The 22868-nt window shown below is 43.6% G+C and overlaps 1 protein-coding gene across 1 annotated transcript in view; it reads right to left on the bottom strand.

Moving 5' to 3' along the window:
* Nucleotides 1-7797: 7797 nt before the first annotated feature.
* Iqgap2 (IQ motif containing GTPase activating protein 2) overlaps nucleotides 7798-22868 on the bottom strand; it is a 283844-nt gene continuing 268773 nt past the window's right edge. Inside the window, exons 31-36 of the mRNA XM_041663248.1 lie at nucleotides 18539-18626; nucleotides 15631-15843; nucleotides 12404-12564; nucleotides 10621-10758; nucleotides 9334-9442; nucleotides 7798-8734 (exon numbers count right to left, since the gene is read on the bottom strand). Coding sequence (XP_041519182.1) covers nucleotides 8621-8734; nucleotides 9334-9442; nucleotides 10621-10758; nucleotides 12404-12564; nucleotides 15631-15843; nucleotides 18539-18626 — 823 coding nt within the window. The 3' untranslated portion in view covers nucleotides 7798-8620. The remainder of the gene's footprint in view (nucleotides 8735-9333; nucleotides 9443-10620; nucleotides 10759-12403; nucleotides 12565-15630; nucleotides 15844-18538; nucleotides 18627-22868) is intronic.

The following is a 22868-nucleotide window of genomic DNA, read 5'->3' as shown; positions in this document are numbered from 1 at the left end:
AGGGAGAGGGAACTGAGTGAGATACCTCTTCCTCTCCTTAGTATTCTCTAGGAGTTGTGAATTTTCTTAAGATATTTCTTTTTAAAATTTTATATGTATGGTTATTTTTCCTGCATGTGTGTCTGTGCACTATGTTCATCTAGTGCCTGCAGAGGCCAGAAGAGGAAAATCAGATCCTCTGGAACTGGAGTTACAAAGGATCACTAAGCTGCCATATGGGGGCAGGGAACTGAACCCTGGTCTTCTGCAGGAGCGGCAAAGGCTCTTAAAAACACTGATCCATCTCCAGCCCTAGATTATGAATTATGAATTACATCATTTACAAAAAAATCGAAACCATCTTCAAAAGCAATTGTAACTTTTAGCATGTATAAGTATAGATTCCTGGGCTCCATCCTGGACCAATGTATTAAATGAACATGCTCTGGGGTGATGAGATCTGAGGACCCTCACACCAGAGTTTAGAGTAGGACATGGATTCAGACTTCAGCATGGACCAGAGTCAGCTGGAAGATTTAAGCCACAATGCTGGGCTGCGTTTCCAGAGATTTTGATGCAGTTGGTTTGAAGTGATGCTGCGGCGGCTGCTGCTTCTGCTGCTACTTGGGGGCTGTGGGTGGGGGCGAATGCAATTTGTCAACCATGGCTTTAGGAGCCAGGAAAACTGAATGTGGTTCCAAACCAGGCATAGCGGTGCACACCTGGAATCCCAGCACTAGAGAGACACAAGCAGGAAAGCTGCAAATTCTAGCCCAGCCTGAGCACCATAGAAAGCCCTTGTCTGAAACAAAATCAAACCAATATTCCACATACACGTGCCCTTCCATGTCCAAAAGTGATTATTTTCAGGATCTCCGAGGAGGATGCTCATATTTAACAGCATGGTATTTGCACATGTTTTGTTTCTTTTTTTCTTTTTCTTTTTTTTTTTTTTTTTTTTTTTTTTTATTTTTGAGACAGGGTTTCTCCATAGCTTTTGGTTCCTGTCCTGGAACTAGCTCTTCTAGACCAGGCTGGCCTCGAACTCACAGAGATCTGCCTGCCTCTGCGTCCCGAGTGCTGGGATTAAAGGCGTGCGTCACCACCGCCTGGCTGCACATGTTTTGTTATACTTGAAATTATTTCTCAATCATTGTGTCTAATAAAACAGACATGCAAGCATTGGACATTTTTAGGGGATAATAACAAAAAACTGGATATGTTCATTGCAGACACAATTTTCCTCAAATATTTTCTAAGTTAATTGAATTGAGAAGACAGAATCCTCAAGCATGGCTGAGTTTAATTTGTAACTTTCTTTAAAATTCCCATGAAAATATAAATGGGCCCCCCAAATGGACATTAATTAAAATATACACATGTTCCTGTTTCTTTAAGGCAAATAGACTGTCTTTTGTATTTTTAAGTGTGTGTGTGAGTGTGTGTGGTCACATGTACCATGGCCTGTGTGTGCAGTCAGAGGACGTCTTGCTGGAGTCATTTCTCTCCTGCCTGCCGTGTGGATCCCAGAATCCCACACAGGCTCCGTGGCAAGCACCTCTCCTTGCCTGGCCATCTCGCTGGCCCACGTGCCACTGTTTAAATGTTTTTTTGCACCTTTTCTGATTTCACTCACATTTCTGACCAGAAGACTGACTTTCTCATCCACAGATTTGTGCATCATTTGTGTTTCTAAAATTACTACTTTTGTCTTCAACGTTTGAAGATATTTACCATTTTTGACATAAGACTTCCATAATTTGTATTTTCCTAGATTTACTCACTTCATACATGTATGTCAAATTCTTTCAAAAGTAGCTGGGTATGGTGTCATATACCTAGATTCTCCGTACTCCAAGACACAAGTTTGAGGCCAGCTTAGATTACATCAAAAGCAAGAACAAAAGCCTCTCTTAGTATTTCATTATATGTACACCGAGTTTTAGTCCTCAAAATAGTTTTACCTATAGTTTTGCCTCCATTTTTGTTTCTAGCATATTTATTTTGATTGTCTTTTTCCGATTTGTCTGTCCAGAAGTTGGAAGTGAATATTTTTATTTTTACATTTTTGTTATTTTTTTAAAAAAGTTTATTAATTTATTCATTTTATTTTTGTGTATTTTTGCCTGCATGTATATATATATGTGTACCAAATGCATGCTCAGAAATTAGAAAAGGGCATCAGATTTCCTGGAACTGGAGTTGCTGGTTGGGAATAACCATGTAAGTGCTGGGAATTAAACCTGGTCTTCTGGAAGAGCAACATACATTCTTAAGCCTTGAGCAATCTCTTCATGTTTTGCTATTTTCAATGTCATCAACTTTCACACAGTTTTTACTTGTATTTTTGTTTTTGTTTTTATGAGACAGGGTCTCACTGTGTAGTTCTGGCTGTCTAGGAACTCACTTTGTAGACCAGGCTTGGCCTGGAACTCAGAGATCCTCCTACCTCTGCCTTCTGAGTGCTGTGATTAAAGGTGTGCGCTACCACGGCCAGCTTTATTTATATTTTAAGTTGTTGTATACTCATTGCACATAGTATTGGGGTTCAGGAGAAGTTTTCATAAAAGCATATAATCATAGTTTCCTCCCCTTCTACTTTTTTATGGTTTATACCAACTTTTGACCTCATTGTTTAGCTTGTTACTCTGCAGTCTTTCCCCGCAAAGAGCCATTTTAGCACATGTTGCATTTTGATTTGTGCATACATATTATCCAACTGTGAGCCTTCTGTCGGCTTCACTAAACATCCCACACAACTCACTAAAGTTCTGCTGCCTCTTTAGATGGGTTTCTTATTTGTATTACAGTCCACTGGTGACACATTCCCCATTTTGTTGAAGCTTGACAACATTTCTGTCATGATTATAGGCCCTTTAGGACTCTTGGGAAAAGATACCAATCCCTCTGCTTCTTTTGCCACTGGTGCCCAAACCCTCTGTTGCTTTTATAGTAAATGTCCGTTGTGTGGGGTTGGACAACCTGCCTGTCAGAGCTAATGAACATTCCCCACTAAGGAGTCTCAGCTTTACAGCCTCCTTCCTATTGGAATTACTTAACGTACACTCTGGGCTTTCATAGTCCCTAGTTTAACTTGCCAGGCACCAAACAGTGTGAGTCATTGGCCATCCATCTGTGTGGATGGTATATTCCAATGTTTAAAAACACACATGGCATCATCATGGTGTGATTTTAATCTTAGGGTGTTAGGAGCGCTGTTCCTTTTCAGCCACTATCCTGCCTGTTTGGGTACTGTTTCCACGCCTCTATTCGAAGCTCTCCAAAGACAAGAGAATATTCTAGGAATTCACCCACCAATTTCCTTTTAGAAGCTAGTGGTGGTAATAGGAGCGCCTGTGTTGTGTGAAAGCACCGGAAGTAAAGACTGAGGCACTTGCTGGTCTGCAGAAGACCTCCACATTTGTTTTCCAAGCAAACAGTAGGTTAAGTAAGTTACAACCTAACTGGGAGGAGACCTGTTCTTACCTCTTGTTCTTACAAACCTGTATTGGTATTTTGGGGTTAGAAATATAATTTGTGTTTCATAATGGAACAACAAGCATGTCCACTAATTGACCCCCAGGAGAGTGGTGAACCACCCATGTGGCTCAGGTTACTGAGCAAAGGTCAAATTCAGTCTCTAAGTCCATGTAGGTTATAAAGAAAATAACGAATTTTTGTACACCTGATGGGGGTGGTGCACACCTGTAATCCCAGCTCCTGGGAGGCAAGGGCAGGGCCATCCAGGAATTCAAGACTACCAAGACTATCGTCAACCCCTTGCTGTGATGGGTTTGAGGCCAGCTGGGATACATGAGATCCTATCTTAAAACATAAACTTTAGTTCGTGTTCCATGGGGCAAACTCCAGTGTATTTGAGCTTAAAGAGTTTAGGTTTTAAGGAAAACAAAGCCACTGACCAAGCCCATAGCATCTGTTTTATATGGAAGTTGAAAGGATGCTCAGTTAGCCCCAGATTATCAGTAAAAGCCCCATCCATCCAACTGTCTGTCTAACGTCATACTGAACTCATGAGTGGCACAGGAAGGGGTGTATACTCTCCTCTTCACCCCGTTTCCAGAGTTCTGACAGCACCTACTATTTAGAAGGCACAGCTTCTGAAGCAGTGGTTCCTAAACTGTGGGTCACGACCCCTTTGGCAAACCTCTATCTCCAAAAATATCTACCTACTTTACAATTCATGACAGTAGCAAAATTACCTTTATGAAGTAGTAATGAAAATAATTTTATGGTTGGGGGGGTCACGACACCATGAGGAACCGTGTTAGAGGGTCACAGCACTAGGAAGGTTGAGAACCATGGCTCTAATGCTTAGAGACTCCATCTTAACGTATCACCAGGTCCTAGTTTCAGTACCAGATATAAGGGCACTTTCATGAAGCTAACTGGCAGTAAGGTCTAATACACATGAAGGCGTTTTCACAATACAGAGCACTCTCCACCACCCACAGCTCTGTGGTTGCTTCTTGAGATGTTTGCGGAATACCGCTAAGCGCCACTTAACCACAAAAGTCATAAAAGTCACACCATGAATAGCGATTCTAATTACTGTCCATCCACACGCCCCCGCCTGCCCCGGGGCCTACACATCACAGTTCTCATCTTTTATACCACACGGTGATCACACAGGTTAGTGTCTACTTAGCCACTGACGTCAGAATAATGGGGACAGGTGTTCCCTGTCTGGAGTTCATGGAGCACGTCCTTGTAGAATGGCTGGGTAGGGGTGCTGTCCTGGTTTTGGTCTTTTTAAAATGCCAGGTACGGACCAGGTGTGGTGTCAGCACTTGGGAGTCTGAGGCAGGTGGATCTCTGCGAGTTTAAGGTCAGCCAGGACTGCACTGTGAGACCTTGTATAAAAATGAACTGAAATGCCAAGTGTCATAGGAGAAGTTAAGGGAACACAACCTTCTTGACTAAAGGTGATTATCTCAAAATATGGGAACCAGTTTTGTAAAGTTCATTATAGTTCCAGTGTTTAGTGTTAGTGGTCTATAAAGACAAGAGTCTGGCGGGGGGGGGGGAACGCTGGGGAGATGGCTCAGTGGGGAGAGGGCTTGCTGCACAAGCCTGAGGGCCCGAGTTCTAGTCCCAGCACACACATAGACGCTGAATGTGGAGGTGCATGCCTATAATCACAGTGGTGCGGTAGTAACAGGTGGAGCCTTGGGGCTGGCCAGCCAGCCTAGCTGAAAGGCAAACTGTAAATTCAACGAGAGACCCTATCTCCAAGAATAAGTTGGAAGAGGAATAGAGGAAGACATCCAAAGCTTACCCTCTGTTTCCACACACACATGCACAGGCAAATGCAGGCCCATGGAGATGCACACATACGCTTTCTCCACACACTTAAGAAATTTTTAAAAATGTCACTGAATCCGGACTAGCTGAACATAGCGGACAATGAGGAATACTGAGAATTCAAGAACAATTGCAGTGGGTTTTTGATCCTACTGCACGTACTGGCTTTGTGGGAGCCTAGGCAGTTTGAATGCTCACCTTACGAGACCTGGATAGAGGTGGGCAGTCCTTGGGCTTCCCACAGGTCAGGGAACCCTGATTGCTCTTCGAGCAGATGAGGGGGGGGGGACTTGATCGGGGGAGGGGGAGGGAAATGGGAAGCGGTTGTGGGGACGAGGCAGAAATCCTTAATAAATAAATAAATTAAAAAAAAATGTCACTGAATAAGAAAAGACATGAGGAATTGGGAAGAAGCGGGTCAGGGCTTCAGAGACATAAAGGAAATCGGCTCCCTGGCTAGAGGACGTTCAGTCCTGAGAGTGGCCCAGCATTGGCTCCAATAATCTACAAATTTAGCTCAGAGGCACGTGAGGCCACATGCTTGCTGCTGCCCTTCTCTTTGTTACATCTGTCCTCCTCTGGTCATCCACTTAGCTACGGCTCTCACCCATCTCAAGCAAGGGCAATCTCGGACACCTTTAAGAACATCCTTATCTTGGACAACAGGAAAAATACTCCTGGTTCTCCCTAAGGTCACTGGCATGATCCAAGTGTCCTTACTGAGGACACCAACACAATCCAGTGTCCTTACTGAGGACACAGACGTGACCCAAGCATCCTTGTTCACATACGCGGCTTGCCATCTCTGCTGCTGGAACAAGAGAGGTTCTTTTTAAAGATGCCAGGAAGCACTGGCTCGTGTTTCCAAACACTGCTTCCGTTACCTGGGCTCCTCTGCGTACATTTCCACTCCAAGTCCTTCCTGGAGCACAAGGGGAGCTAAGTCCTGTCCTCATCCTTGTAGCTCCTGGCCACATCCCCTCTTTCCAATATTGGCAGTAGGGAGAGGGAGATTTGCTAAGGGGAAACTTGCCAGGATTCCTCAAAGATCCACATTAAGTCTAGTGATGTGGAAAAACAAAACAAAATAAAACAAAACAACAAAAAACTGAAAACAAACCACCCCAACTCACAATTGTTATGATAGCATTGTTCTGCAGTATTTGTCAAAAATATATGCTACTTGGGGCTAGAGAGATGGCTCAGCAGTTAACAGCAATTGCTGCTTTTGCGGAGGACCCAGGTTCAACCAGTGACTTGTCTCCATCCACAGCTCCGGTTCCAGAGGAACTGATGCCTTCTGACAACACGCCCGTGTCCTCAGTAATGACACGTGGATCATGCCAGGGACCTTAGGGAGAGCCAGGAGTGTTTTTCCTGTTGCCCAAGATAAGGATGTTTCTAAAGGTTTCACAGCCTGCCCGTTGTTGACAACGATGGACACCAGGCATGCATGCATACATACAGTCAAAACACTCACATACATAAAAATTTAAGCAATAAAAAAATGTGGTCTGAAATAATTATAAAATTAAAAGTCTGCTTATCAGAGTTTTCTAAATTCTGTTGACTCTTAAGCTTAAGTTCATTTATCTCAAATAAGCATATTTTACAATCGCTAAGGAAAATAAAGCTAAGTGTCTAGCCTGAGAGTCCAAGTCCTTCCTCTGCTTTCTCTTTCTCTTTAATAACAGAACCATTCCTTCTCCACTCTTGGTTCTAACTGGATACTTAGCTGCTTAGCTAGGGACTGTCACAATTTGGATGCAGTTTGTCCGCATCTGCATGTTGAACCTATATTGACGTTTGAGTCTCAGTATAGGTGTTGAGAAACAGTGAGAGCTTTAAGGGTTAATTAAATCATAGGCGCTCTACCCTCATGAACAGAGTACTGTCTTCAAGAGACTAGATTAGGGCTTGGGGTGGGTTGTGTCTGTTGGGATGAGGTTAGTGACAGCAAGCAGGGTGGGTTGTTGGAAAGCAAGGGTACTCCAAGTATTTGTGTCTTCCTCATGTGCTGTTGAATAATACCAAGCAGACTCTGCTACTCTGCTCAGACCTTCCAGAATTTTGTGTTAAATAAGCATTTTTTTTTTCTTTACAAGGTACCCAGATTCAGGTATTTTGTTATAACCACACAGACTGAGGCAATGACTCCAGCCGGCGGTCACCTACCATTGGCCAATAGGAAGTAGGCAGAAGTGACCCCTGTAATTTAAAATATTTTATTCTGAACTTCTGTTCCCTTTTTCTCTGATTGGGAATGAGTGGTCAGTACAAAGTCGACTGGCCAGCAGGGATCTCTGGATTGCCCGTGGATCCACTCATCTATGAATGGTTGGACTTGAGATCCTGGCCCTCCTACAGCTGCATCTTCTGCACCCTAAGTTACATAGCTCTGGGTAAAAGACTTCTTTTCCTGAAAAGTTCTACCAGGAGTCTTTCACCCACTGAGTGAGCTGGATTTATTAAGACAACCTAAAAACCACGTTAATGTAATTAAGTAACATTTATTTTACAGAAAACAATTTTCAAAGAATACATTTAAAAACCATCTAGATACTGATTTTATAGCATTACAAAAAATTTGAGAGGCACAATTGAAGTATTCAGATAAATTGTGAGGGGTGAAGGGGGGGATCTATAACTGCTATTCTCGGTGGTCCATGTGACTCCCCAAACAGGAGCCGTTCCATGAGGCAGTAGTGCACTTTGAGTAAATTGAATAAATCACATAAAATATATACTTTTATACAGAAAGTGTTATTGTATTATCACTTTCAATTACTTATAAAAAAAACTTCATTTTGAATTGCACAAAAGTTCTCTTTAAAACCGATAATTCCCAGAAGACAGGGCTTAGAGCTATATGTCTAAATAATTCATTACAAATTAATTAGATCTCTACTTCTCCACAGATAAAAAAACAATCTATGAAGAATTACATCATTTAAGTGGGACATTTAAAATTTTTTTTTCATAGGAAAATAGGTTTATACATTTGTCCCTAGTCAGCTAGTCTTTCTCCCCCTACTTGAAAACAAATCACAGGGTTTTCCGAGCTTCCAGCTGGAGTACCAGTGCCACCGTACAGTGTGTGTCTGTCCCACCTGCCCACCTTGTCTCTCACTCTGGCCTAGTATCTAATTATCAAAAAGGCACGTGGCTACATTCTTCAGAACAGTTTTGGTCTTTTGAAAAAAAAAATCACACATTTGTAAGCAGTGATTTCAATCATGTTTTAAAACAAAAATACTAGACAAACTCATTTCTCAAGGCAGGCGATAGAGAATCCACGCGCTCGTTCCCTGCAGGCACCTCACTTTCCGTAGAACTTCTTGTTGAGCAGGTATATGAGGAGGTTCACGTTCACCTTCACCTTATCGAACATCTTCATCACAGCCACCCCTTCATACTGCATCTGAAGCAAGTCCTGGAACCAGAGAGATGACGGCACAGCTACGTGACCTCAGAGCTTAAAAACATCCCACTGGGGCTTCCAAAACATTAGTCTACTTAAAAACACAGGCGAGTTAGACTCAGACCACCGAGCCGAGCCCTGGAACTTCAGGTGTGGCAGCTCTGAGCTGCGAGTTACATTTTAGCAAGTTCATAAATGACAGTGAATAATGCTGTAGTCAGAACGGGGCACTTAGAAAATTACTGCCTACATGGAAGAAAGTGGCTTGAAGGTAGAGAGAGGGCCAGAGTTATAATTCGGTGGTACAAAGCTAGTTTGTGTGTGAGAGGGTCTGAGTTTGAACTTCAGTACTGGAGAAAAAGAAAATTATTATCCATTTAAATCACACACAATTTTCATTTTAATCTCATAATTAAAAAATTTCACTCACACGCGCGCACGCGCACACACACACACACACACACACACACATGGCATGCTGTGGAGGTCAGAGGACAACTTGTTGGTTCTCTTCTTCCACCATCTGAGTTCCAGAATTCCAGGAGTTAAACTTGGCAGGGACTGTGTAAGGCACAGAGAGCCCCAGTGGCTCACATAAAATCCCAGCTCACCTGAATATTGAGCTGCACCTTTTCCATCTCAACACTGAGGAATTTGGATCTGACGTCGAAGATGCCCACGTCCTCAGTAGCTATGATGTCGAATGTAACATTCTTAAACCTATTGAAGAGGAACAGTCAGACACGGGCTGACTTAAAACAAACAAAGAAGAGAAAAACAAACAAAGCCTCAACTTGGACCAGTGTGCAGGAGAGGTTAAGGCAGCCTGACTCGCATCAGCTCCTCATGCCATTCCTGAACATCCAGTCTGAAGGCTACTGTTGGGATCTGAACTAGATGCTTTTCTTACGAGATAAATAGCAGGTGTGATGCTTGACATTGACCTATCCTACTATATAGCAGGTGTGATCCCTGACATTAACCTATCTTACTGTAGAGCAGGTGTGATCCCTGACATTAACCTATCTTACTGTAGAGCAGGTGTGATCCTTGACACTGACCTTACTATGGTAGAGCAGGTGTGACCCTTGACATTGACCTATCCTACTGTATAGCAGGTGTGATCCTTCACATTGACCTTTACTACTGTATAGCAGGTGTGATCCTTGACATTGACCTTTACTACTGTATAGCAGGTGTGACCCTTGACATTGATCTATAATACTACTGCTGGGGCAGCAGAGTACAGTAGATAGTAACTTTTACAGAAACTTCCAGAGAGAAAGAGGAGCATTCTCTGAGCTCATTTACTCAGGTTTTGTGGTCAGGCCCTAAAAGGCAGTGGGGGTAGGGCAGGGGTGGAGTCAGAGAAAGGGCCAAAGCCAGTGGCAGACTTTTCTTGAGAGAAAGGAAGATGAGAGGGATAGATATGAAGCTCATGGTCCCCTGCATGTGTGGTGTCTGCTGGGGCTGTGCCTGGTGGGTTCGTCTTGAATTCACACTCTTGTAGCACTCTCTTGGAGGTGGTTTTGACCAGGGCCTGGCACAGCTCGTGGGTCTGACCACACTGTTTAGCAACTGTCGATGGCTCTTGCACGAATCAGAAGGCAGCCTTTTATGCTCACTGCTCTGACCCAGTTCTTTGGAAGGGACCAAGAGAAGACCCGAGGAGCCAAACAAAGGAACACACGACTTCTGGATACACACCCTTTCTAGGACCGACCACATCAGCACCAGATGCTGAAGGTCTCTGGGAGTAAGACTAGTGATCTGTACACTGTGCTAAGCCTTGATAGAACAAAGCCCTCTGAGCCACCCAGGGAAGTGTGAGAATGCTTAGTCAGCTTGGGTGTGAGCTTAGGGTGGGTGTGTTCTCATAGACGCTAGGCTCTACTTACTGGTTGGTTTGCAGGTCGTCTATGCCCAACAGGACTCCTTTGTCATGCAGCTTCGCTGCTGTGTACCTCACTGGCTTCACTCTCTTCGTTCCTTTGGGTTCTGCTTTTCCATCCAGTTTAATTGATCTCCGAGAATTTCTGAGCAAATGAGAACAACCACCTGTTGTCAAGACGTTCCAGGCAGTGTGGCAGCCATGCGCAGTAACCCCACTGTTCACAGGGGGCTTCCTGTACTGACCTGTGCTTTTTCTTCTCCCGATAAAAGGAGAAAAAGGTCCCCTTGCTCTGGAATCCCTATACCTAACTGCATTTCCTCAGTGACTGAAGCTGGCTTTTAAAATAAAATGTATGCTGTGTTCTCAGGCATTCTGAACTAAGTGTCTGCCTAATAAGTCACTGCAAGTAGCCCTGGAGTAATTACATGGACTTTCTGTTCTAACGTGGAGGCATCAATAAAACTTCTCTAATTTAGTAAACACTACATGGCTAGCACCACTCCAAATGCATACTTTATACATATTACTTTGTGTCTTCCAAAATAAGCAGCGGCTTTGATATTAATGCATTCCTTCGCTATAAATCATTTCGTTCAGCCTCCATAGCAACACGTGAGAAGCTGCCACTCTCGATCCCAGGTTCAATATGAGAAAATCGAGATCACATGGTGTATGCGAGACTCAGAACCCACATTGGGACTATAGTTTGTGGCTCAAAGTTGCTGTAAACGCCATGTGAAACAAACCACTAACAAGCATTTGCTACTAAAAATCTGCTTGATTGACTTCTTCTTCTTGGGTCTAGTGTTAAAGTAAAATCTGCACAGTCCCCAAGTGAATGAAGAGTGGGCCCAAGTGAGGTGATGAGAAAACTTCCCTCACCAGACTTCCTATGAGTGATACCATCGATTTTTCTACGCAGTATCATTTCCTCCTGCTCTTCTGCAGACGAAGGTTATCTGAAAATATTGTATCACATATCTAAATGGATAATTAAAGTTTAATCAGCATTGACCCAGTCTGGTGATAAGAATAATTATCAGCAAGGAATAGTCACTGAGAGTCATTATATTGTGTATAAAAAAATCCATAATTTGTATTCTAATGGATATGAGAGAGCTGCCAAATTTAGCCCATTGTGTCAGTAATGACTTAAAAAACGGCCAACAAGGAATTTTAAATCATTAAGTTTTAAATTATTAAGTTGCTGTATGCAATTAGCAAATACCTGACTTATCTAAGACTATCAGGTAGACAGAATCCCATTCCTCATAGACATTCTTAAATCAAGTAATATATGTGCTGGATAGTTTTCTGTCACCTTGGCACAATCTACAGTCACTTGAGATTTTCTAGTCACTTGAGGGAGCCTCGGCTGAGAAACGCCTCCATAAGATTGGGCTGTAGGCAAGTCTACACTTCCTTAATTAGTAAATGATGAGGGAGGGTCCAGCCCATTGTGGGTGGTGTCAGCCCTAGGCTGCCAGTCCTGGGTTCTATACAAAAGCAGGCTGGGCAAGCCATGAGGAGCAAGGCAGTAAGCAGCGCCCCTCTGTATTCTCTGCTTCGGTTCCTACCTCCGGGGTCCTCCTTGAGTTCCCTCAAGGATAGGTTGGGACTGGGATGGCATGAAAGCCAAGTAACCCTTTCCTCCCCAAGCTGCTTTGGTCATGGTCTTTATTAACAGTAGAAACAAAACCAGAACGCTTCCCAAACCAACACAGGCTACCACCAGTACTGTAGTCTCCCCATACAAAGCACGACAGAAAGAATGACCATGAACTCACTTTCTTTTTAGGTTGTCTACACAAGTCTTTATGTAGGTGTCGTAATAATTAATTTGATCTTCATAAAACGCTGCCTTCTTATTAAGTGCGTTCAGGGTCTGCTGCAGTTTTGACAGTTCAGCTTTCCGAAGCTTGCGGTGGAGTCTTTGATTTCGAATATCCTGGAATGAGTAAAGGCTCTAATGACAGGCTGAAGCAAGACTCGCTTTGTGAGACTGGTACTTTAGAAGAACAATGAGCAGCAGGCCAGCATCTAACTGCTGATCCTAGTGGATCTCAGCACCTTATTACATGTATTACCACAGCCCAACACGTTGTTATCTCTTTCTGCTTCAGGACTGGAAAACGTTCAGCTTTGATTTTAAGAGGGTTACTAAAGTTTATTTTTCCCCCAGCTGAGAGAAGTGGGCTGGGAAGATGGCTCACAGTCGGTAAAGTGCTTTCACGAGGACGTGAGTTCAGATCCCTGATACCCACTAAAAATTAGGCACAGTGGTACATATGTGTAACCCCAGAGCTGGGGCCGGGGCAGGGACAGGCAGACCTCGGGAGCTCATTGGCCAGAGCTGGGGCCGGGGCAGGGACAGGCAGACCTCGGGGGCTCATTGGCCAGTTAGTTAGCTGAAACTGCTGTGAGGTTCAGGTTCAGTGAGAGGCTTGTCTCAAAAAATAAGCTAGCAAGCTATAGAGCTGAATAAGAACTATAGAGAAAGAAGAACTGAAAATACTGGCACCTAACGATGACCACACACACACACACACACACACACACACACACACACACTTCACAGGTACACACACTTCACATACACATATACGCAAACATACCTACTTCATAGACATACACAAACGCACATTTCACAGACAGACACCCCATGCCGCAAAGCCAAAAATGTAATTTGCGAATCACCAAATAGTTTAGATGTTTTAAAAGAGGCACAACAGGTTGGAATGTAGCGCAGTTGGTAGGGTGCTGGCTCAACAGCCTGGCTCCCATCCTTAGCACATCAATTAGGCACCAGCGCACACCTGTAATCCCAACACTCGGAAGCAGAGGCAAACAGTTCAGTTCAAAGGCTCCCCGGCTAGATAACAAGCTACAGGCCAGCCTGGGATACAGGAGATCCTTCAGACCAGTAAAAGAAGTACATAGAAAATGAGAGAAATGTGATCTCCTCAGACTGCACTGAACTTTCCTCTCTGGAGACGATTTTAAGCCCAAACTGTTTATGTTTACGTATTATTTCATGTAATACATAGACGGCTCTCATGACCTGAGAAGATTCAAAACTGAAAACGATTACAATTGGCTAACTCTCCATTTCTGTGGTTCCGCATTATGGATTTGAACAAATAAGAGCTCAAATATGGAGGAAAACGAAAACTATGTAATGAACATATCTAGCCCCTTCTCTTATTACTCCCTAAGCGATATAGTGTCACATGTATTTACACAGCACTTAGATTGTATATCTAGGTAACATATATGAGAGATGACTTAGAGTCTACGGGGAAAGTTAGACACGATAGCACACACTTGTCGGTCCCAGCCACTTATGAGGCTGAGTCAGGAGGACTGCTTGAGCCCAGAGTGAGAGTCCTGGCAAGATAGCGATACGCCATTTCATTTTACTTTTTAAGTAAAACACACACAGGAGGATGTGAATAGCTCATATGCAGATATTATGTATTTCATATAAGGGACCTGACCACCCATGGATTCTGTTTATTAGCTGGAATCCTAAACCCAGTCCCCTCCAGATAGCAAGCAGTGACTGTGCTTAAATTTAAATAGGATTCCTAGAATGCAAACCATTTTGCCTTATTGTTTATACATTAGGGGAGCTGTGTTAAAATTAAACTTGCAGATGTAGGTTTACAAAGTCACTCCGCAAAGGCTGGGGAGATTTCTCAGTGGGAAAAAGTGTTTGCCATGAAAGCCCAATGATTTGAGTTTGATCCCAGAACCCACATAAAGTCAGATGTGGTGGCCTGCATCTATAATTACAGCATGAATTCCAGAGATGGGAGCTGGGGGCTGGAAACAAGAGTTGGCTGGACGCTCATGGACCAGCTAGCCCGGATCTCTCTATACAGCAGAGACAAGAGAAACTCTGCCTCAAAAAGGTAGGGGTTGTGAGCTCACAAAGGCGTTCTCTGATCTCCACACATACACTGTAATACACATGCTGGCACTCGGACGTTCTCTCTCTCTCTTTTTCTTTCTCTCATTATAAAAACAACTAAAATATTATTCAGTAAGCTATGAAAAGATTTCACTTGAGAAAATGGCACCTGTTTAACATTATTTTTCCTCTGTGAACAAATTAAAACCAATTGTTTCAGGAATTCTAAGGCATATTCCCCTACATCTTCTGAAATAAAAAACCCCTCACTAAATAGAGCCTTCTCATTGATGGCAACAGCACTGGTTTCTCTCTCTCATATACCCTAAGAGAAGTAGTCCCTCGCCCCAAACTATAAAAAGAAATGCGAGCCTCTTTGTATTACTCAGGAAAGGAGAAATACCATCTGCAACCATTTTCCCACTGAAGAATCAAACTGTGCATTTCCCCCCCGGGGGGGGGGGGAACGACAAAATAGATGTTTCTCATTTAACTGCCTTTAAGTCCAGATCCATATTAATGTGTACATTTGAACCAAAAGAATGAAATGTACTTTTTACCCAAAGATGTCCCTTCTTATCACCACTAAACACATCTCCACCACTTCCTGTGTTTCCTTGAATGAAGCGAGATTACGTCACAGGAAGCTCTCAAAATGTGAAATGAGCAAAACAGAAACAAACACCTTTAAGTCTGAGCTACACTGAGGCTAAACTGCTTAGAAGTGAACTCCAGGGACAGAAAGCCACCGTCTCAACGGCAGATCCTAAGAGCGATTTCTTAACAGTGAAGAAAAAAAAATTTCCCAAAGTGCCATACAACAGACAAATGAACACACGGAAAAACCAACAGCCATGGAATAAAGCAGTAACAACACTGATCATTACAGCCCCGGGGTATTTACCCCTGGTGCCCTGGTGTGTCTCATCTATTCCTGATAAATTCACAAAGCTCCTTGAAACCTTTAAAACCACAGAGCACTACAGAAAACAAGAGCCACGTATGCCCCACGAGGCCCTCACGCTGCCTCATGGGATGCCCAACTGTGCCACTGATTAGCAAATGTCTACGTGACAAAGGAAGAATACTATCTCCAGACACCTTGGCAATCTCGTTGAGAATGTCTTGGTATTTATTTTTGGATGACACGTGTCCGGTCTGCTCCAGCGTCCGAAGATTCCTCTGGATCTTCCTCTTCTTTTGCTCAAGAGGCAGGCACGCATCTTCCATCATTGCTTGGCTCTGTTTCCCTTCTTCTGGAGCCCTCGAGTCTACAATGGCGCGGCTCTCCATGTCTTTGGCGTGCTCCAGTTCCTAAAAAGAAAATAGCAGAAGTCACTTCTCCTCAAACCACTCTGTCACAAGCTGAAGTCTAAAGATGAGCATTGAATGTGCTCTTTATGGGTTTTGAAGTAAACCCTGGAAGGAAAATAGCTTCCACTTAAACAAAACACCCAGTAGGGATAATGGACCTAGTCCAAAGGTGCCGCTTTCTTGCCAAGGTGACAAACCAATACTTTGTAATTATAACCATTACTTTGTAATTCCTTGGATAAAGGGTCTCAATTTAAGGGTAGCCCAGTTGAGAAAATTAAAAGTAGATTTTGAATTAACACATGGCTCTGAGAGCCCACTAAAGCCTCGTAAACCAGCCACGCTGACAGAGATTCATAGGTCATTTAACAGCGAGGCAGCCAGAGAGTTTCATTCTGATCCCAGAATCACTGATGTAGTCAGGGTTCCTTTGAACCACAGGGTGAAGATATTCCTGCGGATGACAGTGCCTAAATCCATGATGTACACACAAATGAATGCTAAGCAGTCTGTCCAAGACAGTTGTAATACAAGGAGACGGATGGCCTTCTGTTTTATTGCACAAGACAAGTGACGTCACAGTCCATTCTATGGTACAAGCTGTTATTAGAGTAATGTAGGCATAGGGCACAGCTCACAGAAATGGCTTACTGGGTCAACAGCAAATAACTGGCAACCAATATACTTAATCCGTGTCAGCCACTACTGCATCCAGTTAGCATGTTCTCTCCTCTTATTTAGTCTTCCCTGTGAATTAGAAATTATTTCTAGGGGCTGGAGAGATGGCTCAGTGGCTTAGAGCACTGGCTGTTCTCCAGAGGTCCTGAGTTCAATTCCCAGCAACCCACATGGTGGCTCACAACCATCTAATACTGGAGTCTAATGCCCTCTTCTGGTGTAAAAGCATACAAACAGACAGAGCGTTCATATATACATAAGATAAATACATCTTTAAAAAATTATTTCTACTTTACAGGTAAGGCAACGAAGGCCTAGAGTTCTAAGTGTTCACAGTCACAAGCTAGGAAGAATAGAGATAGAGTTAAATATTCTCTCTTATCAATTTACATACTTTAGGAAAAACTGAAACAATTGGAGCTAAAAATTTTTTATCTTAAATCAGTATTTTTTACATCCAGATTGCTTTTAAAAAATCACGTATTTTCTTATATGAGATGGCTTGAAGTTTTAATTTTTCAAAATTAAATCTGGAGATAGAATGATTTCTTGGCAACTCATTACATTAAGAGGAACAGGAAAATGATAAGCACTTCCATTAAGAAGTAATTAGATAATTCTATTAACTTGGTCAGGGAGCGGCAATTATTGGCAATAAAATAACATCTGGGATTAATTCATTTATTTCAGAATGAAATGAATAATTATTACTGTTTCCCCTTGTTGTTCAAACAGTCCAGGCTGGCCTTGAGCTCTCTGAACTTCCTGCCAAGTGCTGGGATTATAGGCGTGTATCTTCATGCCCAATTTTAATGATGCACCTTTTTTCTTTGTTTTGAGACAGGGTCTTACTATACTGCTGATTGTCCTAGAACTCACTATGAAGAGCAGACTGGTTTCAAATTCACAGAGATCTGCCTGCCTCTGCCTCCCAAGTACAGGGATTAAAGGCATGTGACACTAAACTCAGCTTAATGTGATGCATCTTAAAAGATATTAATATAATTTTTAATCTCAGACTGTCATGAAACCCAAGTTTGTATGGCAATGCAAAGACCCTTGGACACCATGGTCTTAGACATTCATTTTCGATGCACATCTATTGAATATTATATTAAGATGTGTTACATTTATTTATGCTGTAGAACATGTGTTTTAATGACGCAAAGATGTGTTGCATTTTTTTATGTTGCATTTATTTAACTCTGTGAAGCTGTGATTCTTTGCCTGTCTAAAACACCTGATTGGTCTAATAAAAAGCTGAACATCCAATAGCGAGGCAGGAGAAAGGACAAGTGGGGCTGCCAGGCAGAGAGAATAAATAGGAGAAATCTGGGGGGAGAGAAGAAGCAAGAGAATAAGGACAGGAGGACACCAGGGGCCAGGGGCCACCCACAGAGCAAGAATGAAAGATTTACAGAAGTAAGAGAAAGGTAAAAGCCCAGAGGCAAAAAGTGGATGGGTTAATTTAAGAAAGCTGGCCAGAAACAAGCCAAGCTAAGGCCTGGCATTTCTAGAATGAGCCTCCACATCCTGATTTGGGAGCTGGGTGGAGGGCCCCCCAAAGAGTAAAAAGATTAAAACAAACATCTACATTTTGGCATTCCAGCGTGGGGCTAGAGTAAAAGAAAATCCAACAACAGACATCTCTCTTCTAAGATAGCAAGTAGATAATAAGGATTTATGACATGCTATCAACCAGAACTATTTTTTCACTGATCTATCTAGCCATCCACTGAATGACAAAGCTTATGGTTCATACCCAGAGGCTCTGAAGGTGCAGAATTCTATTCCTGCTATAGAAAAAAATAAAAGCGTCTTCCACTCTCTCCCACTGGCGTTCCTTGCGGGCTTCAGATATGGATGAACTCAGTTGTCTACACTAAGGGACTTGATTACCAGTGTAATTGTGTAAAATTTGTGAAAAATCACTGTGTAACAGTGAATATTGGCGTGGAGACGAAGAACACCAACATTTATTGCATGCATGTGTTATTGTACATGTAAAGACATGTACCTGCTGCTCCGTTGCTGGGGTCTCTAAGATTTCAATCAGTGTGCTCCCTGGCTGGTTCCGGATCACATCGATGATCAGCTTTTTGGTCCTTAAAAATAAGAAAAATGAGACAGATCTTCAGGCATCAGTCTTGGTGCACAAAAATCTGCTTTGCCCATGTGAATACATAAAGCGGTTTCAATGAAGATGCCCTAAAGTAAGCGTTCTTGCCCAAAGCTCCTAAAAGCCTGCAAAGGCACAACAAGCAAAGTCTGGGCTTTATATGTTAAATGCTGTAAGAGTAGTCTCTCAGAAACATACACAAGTATGACACCAGATTCCTTATGGAAATAGGGTTTATTTTCAATTAAGACAGATTACCATTTGAAGTGTGGCAGAGACAAGAGCTGTGGCTGTAAAGGATATAGGAAGACCCCCCTCCCCCCGAGCCCAGCCCAGCCTTGACTTCTGAGCCTGTGAACACAGAACTAAATTGCTGCTTTTTCTGTATCGAGAAAGACATAACACAGCAAGAAGGCCAATAGAGGCAGAAGAACCCTGTGGAACTGGAAGCTCTGGGCTTCTGGGGAGCCTAGCAAAGAGCCTGGGAGATGACGTACACAAGAGATGAGCAGATAGGGCCTTGTCTGTGTGTGCACAGAGCTGAGGACAGGAGAGCACAGCGAGGGCTGGAAAACCCCCTGCAAGTGCTGAACCATACTTTCTGCCATAGGCGCTCTTTAGCAACTGACTGCCCTTTCAATTAGGGATCAGGTTATGTAATTACACCGAGGGGGAGGTAGGGACGCCTCTCTATAGAACATGTGTGAGGCCCTAAATTCAACCCCCATACTATAGACACTGCACAGCACCACCACCACCAAAACCATAAAAGGCAAGCGTTCCCATTCGATCACCGTTACAGAGGGCAGGAAGTCAGTTATTTGAAAGGGGGTCTTTCGAAAGACAGAAACATCAACAGATGTTGCCTTGAACTACACATGGGTCAGAGCTGCAACTTCACTGTTATTGCAGCTCTGCTCCCCTACTGAATTTCAGCTCTGTCAGAGAATGAATGTCTTCCTTAGCCACAGCAGGAAATGGTCTCTTAACACGAAACTGGAAATGAAAATAAGTCACACTGTGAAGCATAAGGGCGAATGCTCCCGAATGAGGCCATGTTAACCTCGTGTGAGACATTAGAAATGGGGTAAGGAAGTCATTTGCAAACATGTTTTTTCTCATGTCCCATTTATCTCAAGTCTGCACAAGACAGAGAATGTGCACAAGACAGGCAGCTTCCTTTTCTTCCTTCTGCCTGGTCTCTGGAGAGCAATATCCTCCGGCCCCATGACCCTTGGCTGCTGGGGATTTTCAGGCTGTCTGAGAACGCACAGCTAAAGACTCCAGGGAATTAAAGGGTACACAGCTAATTATAGCCCCGTGGGAGGTGGTACTGTTCCTGAGGTGGCCAAGGCTCAGAAAGCCGTGTGTCCCCCCTCCCCCCCCACCAGCTTCTTCCAATTGCCATTAGGAACGAATTAGACAGGAACAAGATTATGCTTCCCGAGAGAGATTTAGTATATAGCCCAGGCTGGCTCCAAATGTGAGGTCCCAAGTGTCTGGAGTGCAGGCATGTTCCGTCATGCTTGGCCTTTAGGCAGAAAAACCGAGTTGAAAATAAAAGCTTTAGATGACTTAAACAATGGCAACAGGGAGTGACTCTTATTTGAAATAACATTCTAAAAACTATATTCAGCCAATTACCAAATAAGTGACATCATTCATACCCGCCCCCATCAACAGAAAATTGTTTATTTCTCATGAGTTGTTGAAGGACAAATTGCCCAATAACCCATTTTTTCCCCCCTTGAAATTCTAGATGATGTCATGGCTGTGGAATTCATTGCTAAAATTCTCCTACCTTCACAGTCAACTCAGCACCTGCTTCCAGGACAGGGATCTCAAGTATCCCTCCCTAATAAATGCCCAAGAGCTAAGGGCACTCTGGGCAGGCAGTTCGAAGGCCACCGAGACCCAACCCCCAAAGTCTCAGCTCCCCCACCCCTCAGTTCCTGTTCCTCAGGAGCTGAATGGACCAGTACAAATTACATAATCCTTTGCTTTTCATTTTAAAAATGGAAACAATTCCACAGAAAGACATAATGTAAAAGCTCTTTGTGCTGGGCTCTACCAGACGTGAAAGCTATGCTGCTGGAGTTGGCAGCCGCTGGGCATCAAGTCCCAAGGAGCGCCTGCGACCTGGCTGGACCAGGTGGGATGGATGTGAGTTCAGACTCACAATGCACTCTGGCTTAAGAGATTTAGCAGAGGTCAAGAGTGCACGATGCCTCCTAAACAGTCTTTTCTGTTCACTGCTTCCAGGAACGACAATGTGTCTGGTACACTGAGTTAAATGGGACATGTTACCAGATGATGTCAGCTCCCAACAGAAACACTCATCTGTGAATGTGGCGACAGCCCTGCCAGTCACCCTGCTCTGACCACCGCATATGCCATCTGTGTACTGCCATGGTACACCACATTTTATAAAGAGGAGCGGTCTTCGTGTCATTTTAAAAATTAGACGATAAGCCTCTCACGGGAAAAGTGAAAGACAAGCGATAACTTTGCCTGATTCTTTTTAGAATGTGGCTTTTAGAAAATTTAAGGTTCCATGTGTGGATCATATTAAAAACAACTTTTTTTCTTTTGAGAAAGTACAATAGTCAAACATTCCATTCTTCAACCGGAAGCTGGTAGTCTGAAGACCTAGTTAGTCATGGGGCCTCAGCACACAGAGGGCTCTGGACGACGGCCCGCTGTCTGGAATACAAATGCAGCAACAAAGAACTGCTAGGCTTACTGGGTAGACAGAGTTCACACTCCGGTCTAGCATTGAGAGGAGAAGGCGAGCTGCCATTCTGCATCTTCCACTGTCTCCTCATCCTGTGGGAATGACCTGCTCTGTGTCCTACTGTCCTGACTCCTGGTTTATGCTACGGATGAAACTTAAACACACTAAGCACATTCTCTACCACTGAGTCACAGCCAAGTCACCATCCCCTCTTTCTAGCACCTTTCCAAGAAAAGCCCCCGAGGTCTCCAAGTCTTTGCAGAGTAGCATCCACAGAGAGCTCACATGTTGGTTCACAGTCATTGCCAAGGACCTTCTAGATGCTCCCTCACCACCGAGTGCAAGCAATACCTTTTAGCTGTGTCTAGCTGATACCCAATAGGGTATCAGCCTCTACAGTGTTCAACCATTGGTCAGACAGGCTCACCCGAACACGAAGAGGCCTAACTCTGGGAAAGAATTGCTGAAGAATAAGGAAATGCACTCAGCAGGAGTCCGCTGTAAACAAGAATCAGGGCATTTGTAAACTGCCGAGGCGCCTTGGCTTGGCCACTCCGCCCATGGCTCTGTTTTCTGCTTTATAGAGTGTCCAAGGCTGACAAGACATCAGTGCCCAGAAATGCGTGGTGGTGTTTAAAGATGCAGTAATAGCAGTACATATTCTTAGCAGCAGACCTCAAACACTGTCGGCCTGCACTATGGGATGGCATGCAAGCCGGGAACTAGGCTGGAGACTTAAGAACAGACAGGCAGAGACACGGGGACATAGGTCATCCTTGATACAAGAATGCCAAGAATGCCCCCTTTATTGTGTTCAGGGGCATCTATTATATAGTGCTCTGGCCACGCCCCAGCTCTCAGGATCTTTCAGCTGCAGCCACCAGAACCCACTCCCCTGTCTCATGCTCAGAGCAGCTGCAAACAAGTTGTTTACAGGAAATTCAGGGTCTGGGGTCCACAGCCCCCAACGAAACATCACCTCCACCATCGAGCACTCCTGCCATGGTAAGAGGGAACAGGTCCAGTAGGATACATGGCTATTTAAGTGGAATCATGCGGAAGGAGAAAAATTCTTGAGAGATGACAGTGTGAGCCCCCAGAGCAGCTAACTGTGACTGAAAACCACAAATACTGGCTCATGTTAAACACACAGTTCTGTGAAAAATCAAGCTGAACAAAGCCATCAGGTCACATTTTTCAAGATGACTCATAAGTTATGAGAGAGATTTACAGCTGAATAGTTTTTATAATTTATACGCTGTTGAATGCACGATCTCATAGGATGGTCCCAGCCTCCCTGCTATTTTCTGTGATGATGCCAATGGAACACCTTGCTGAGTCTATGACTAATAAGTGACACTTTGAAGCAGTATCCGTTGTCATCTAAGGTTCTTCCAAAACAGGCTTTCTAGTTTAACACACCATGATTGGTAGTACTGGCAGCCCAAGCAGAAAGGCCAGGGAATTCATGTCTCTTCCTATGATAGTGTGTAC

Source organism: Microtus oregoni, unplaced genomic scaffold (assembly GCF_018167655.1).
Source record: "Microtus oregoni isolate MIOR12 unplaced genomic scaffold, Mior012 000014F_ref0000157, whole genome shotgun sequence".
In the NCBI taxonomy this organism is placed as follows: domain Eukaryota; kingdom Metazoa; phylum Chordata; class Mammalia; order Rodentia; family Cricetidae; genus Microtus; species Microtus oregoni.
The sequence above is the reverse complement of the archived record's forward strand: the minus strand, read 5'-3'. Positions and strand labels throughout refer to the sequence as shown.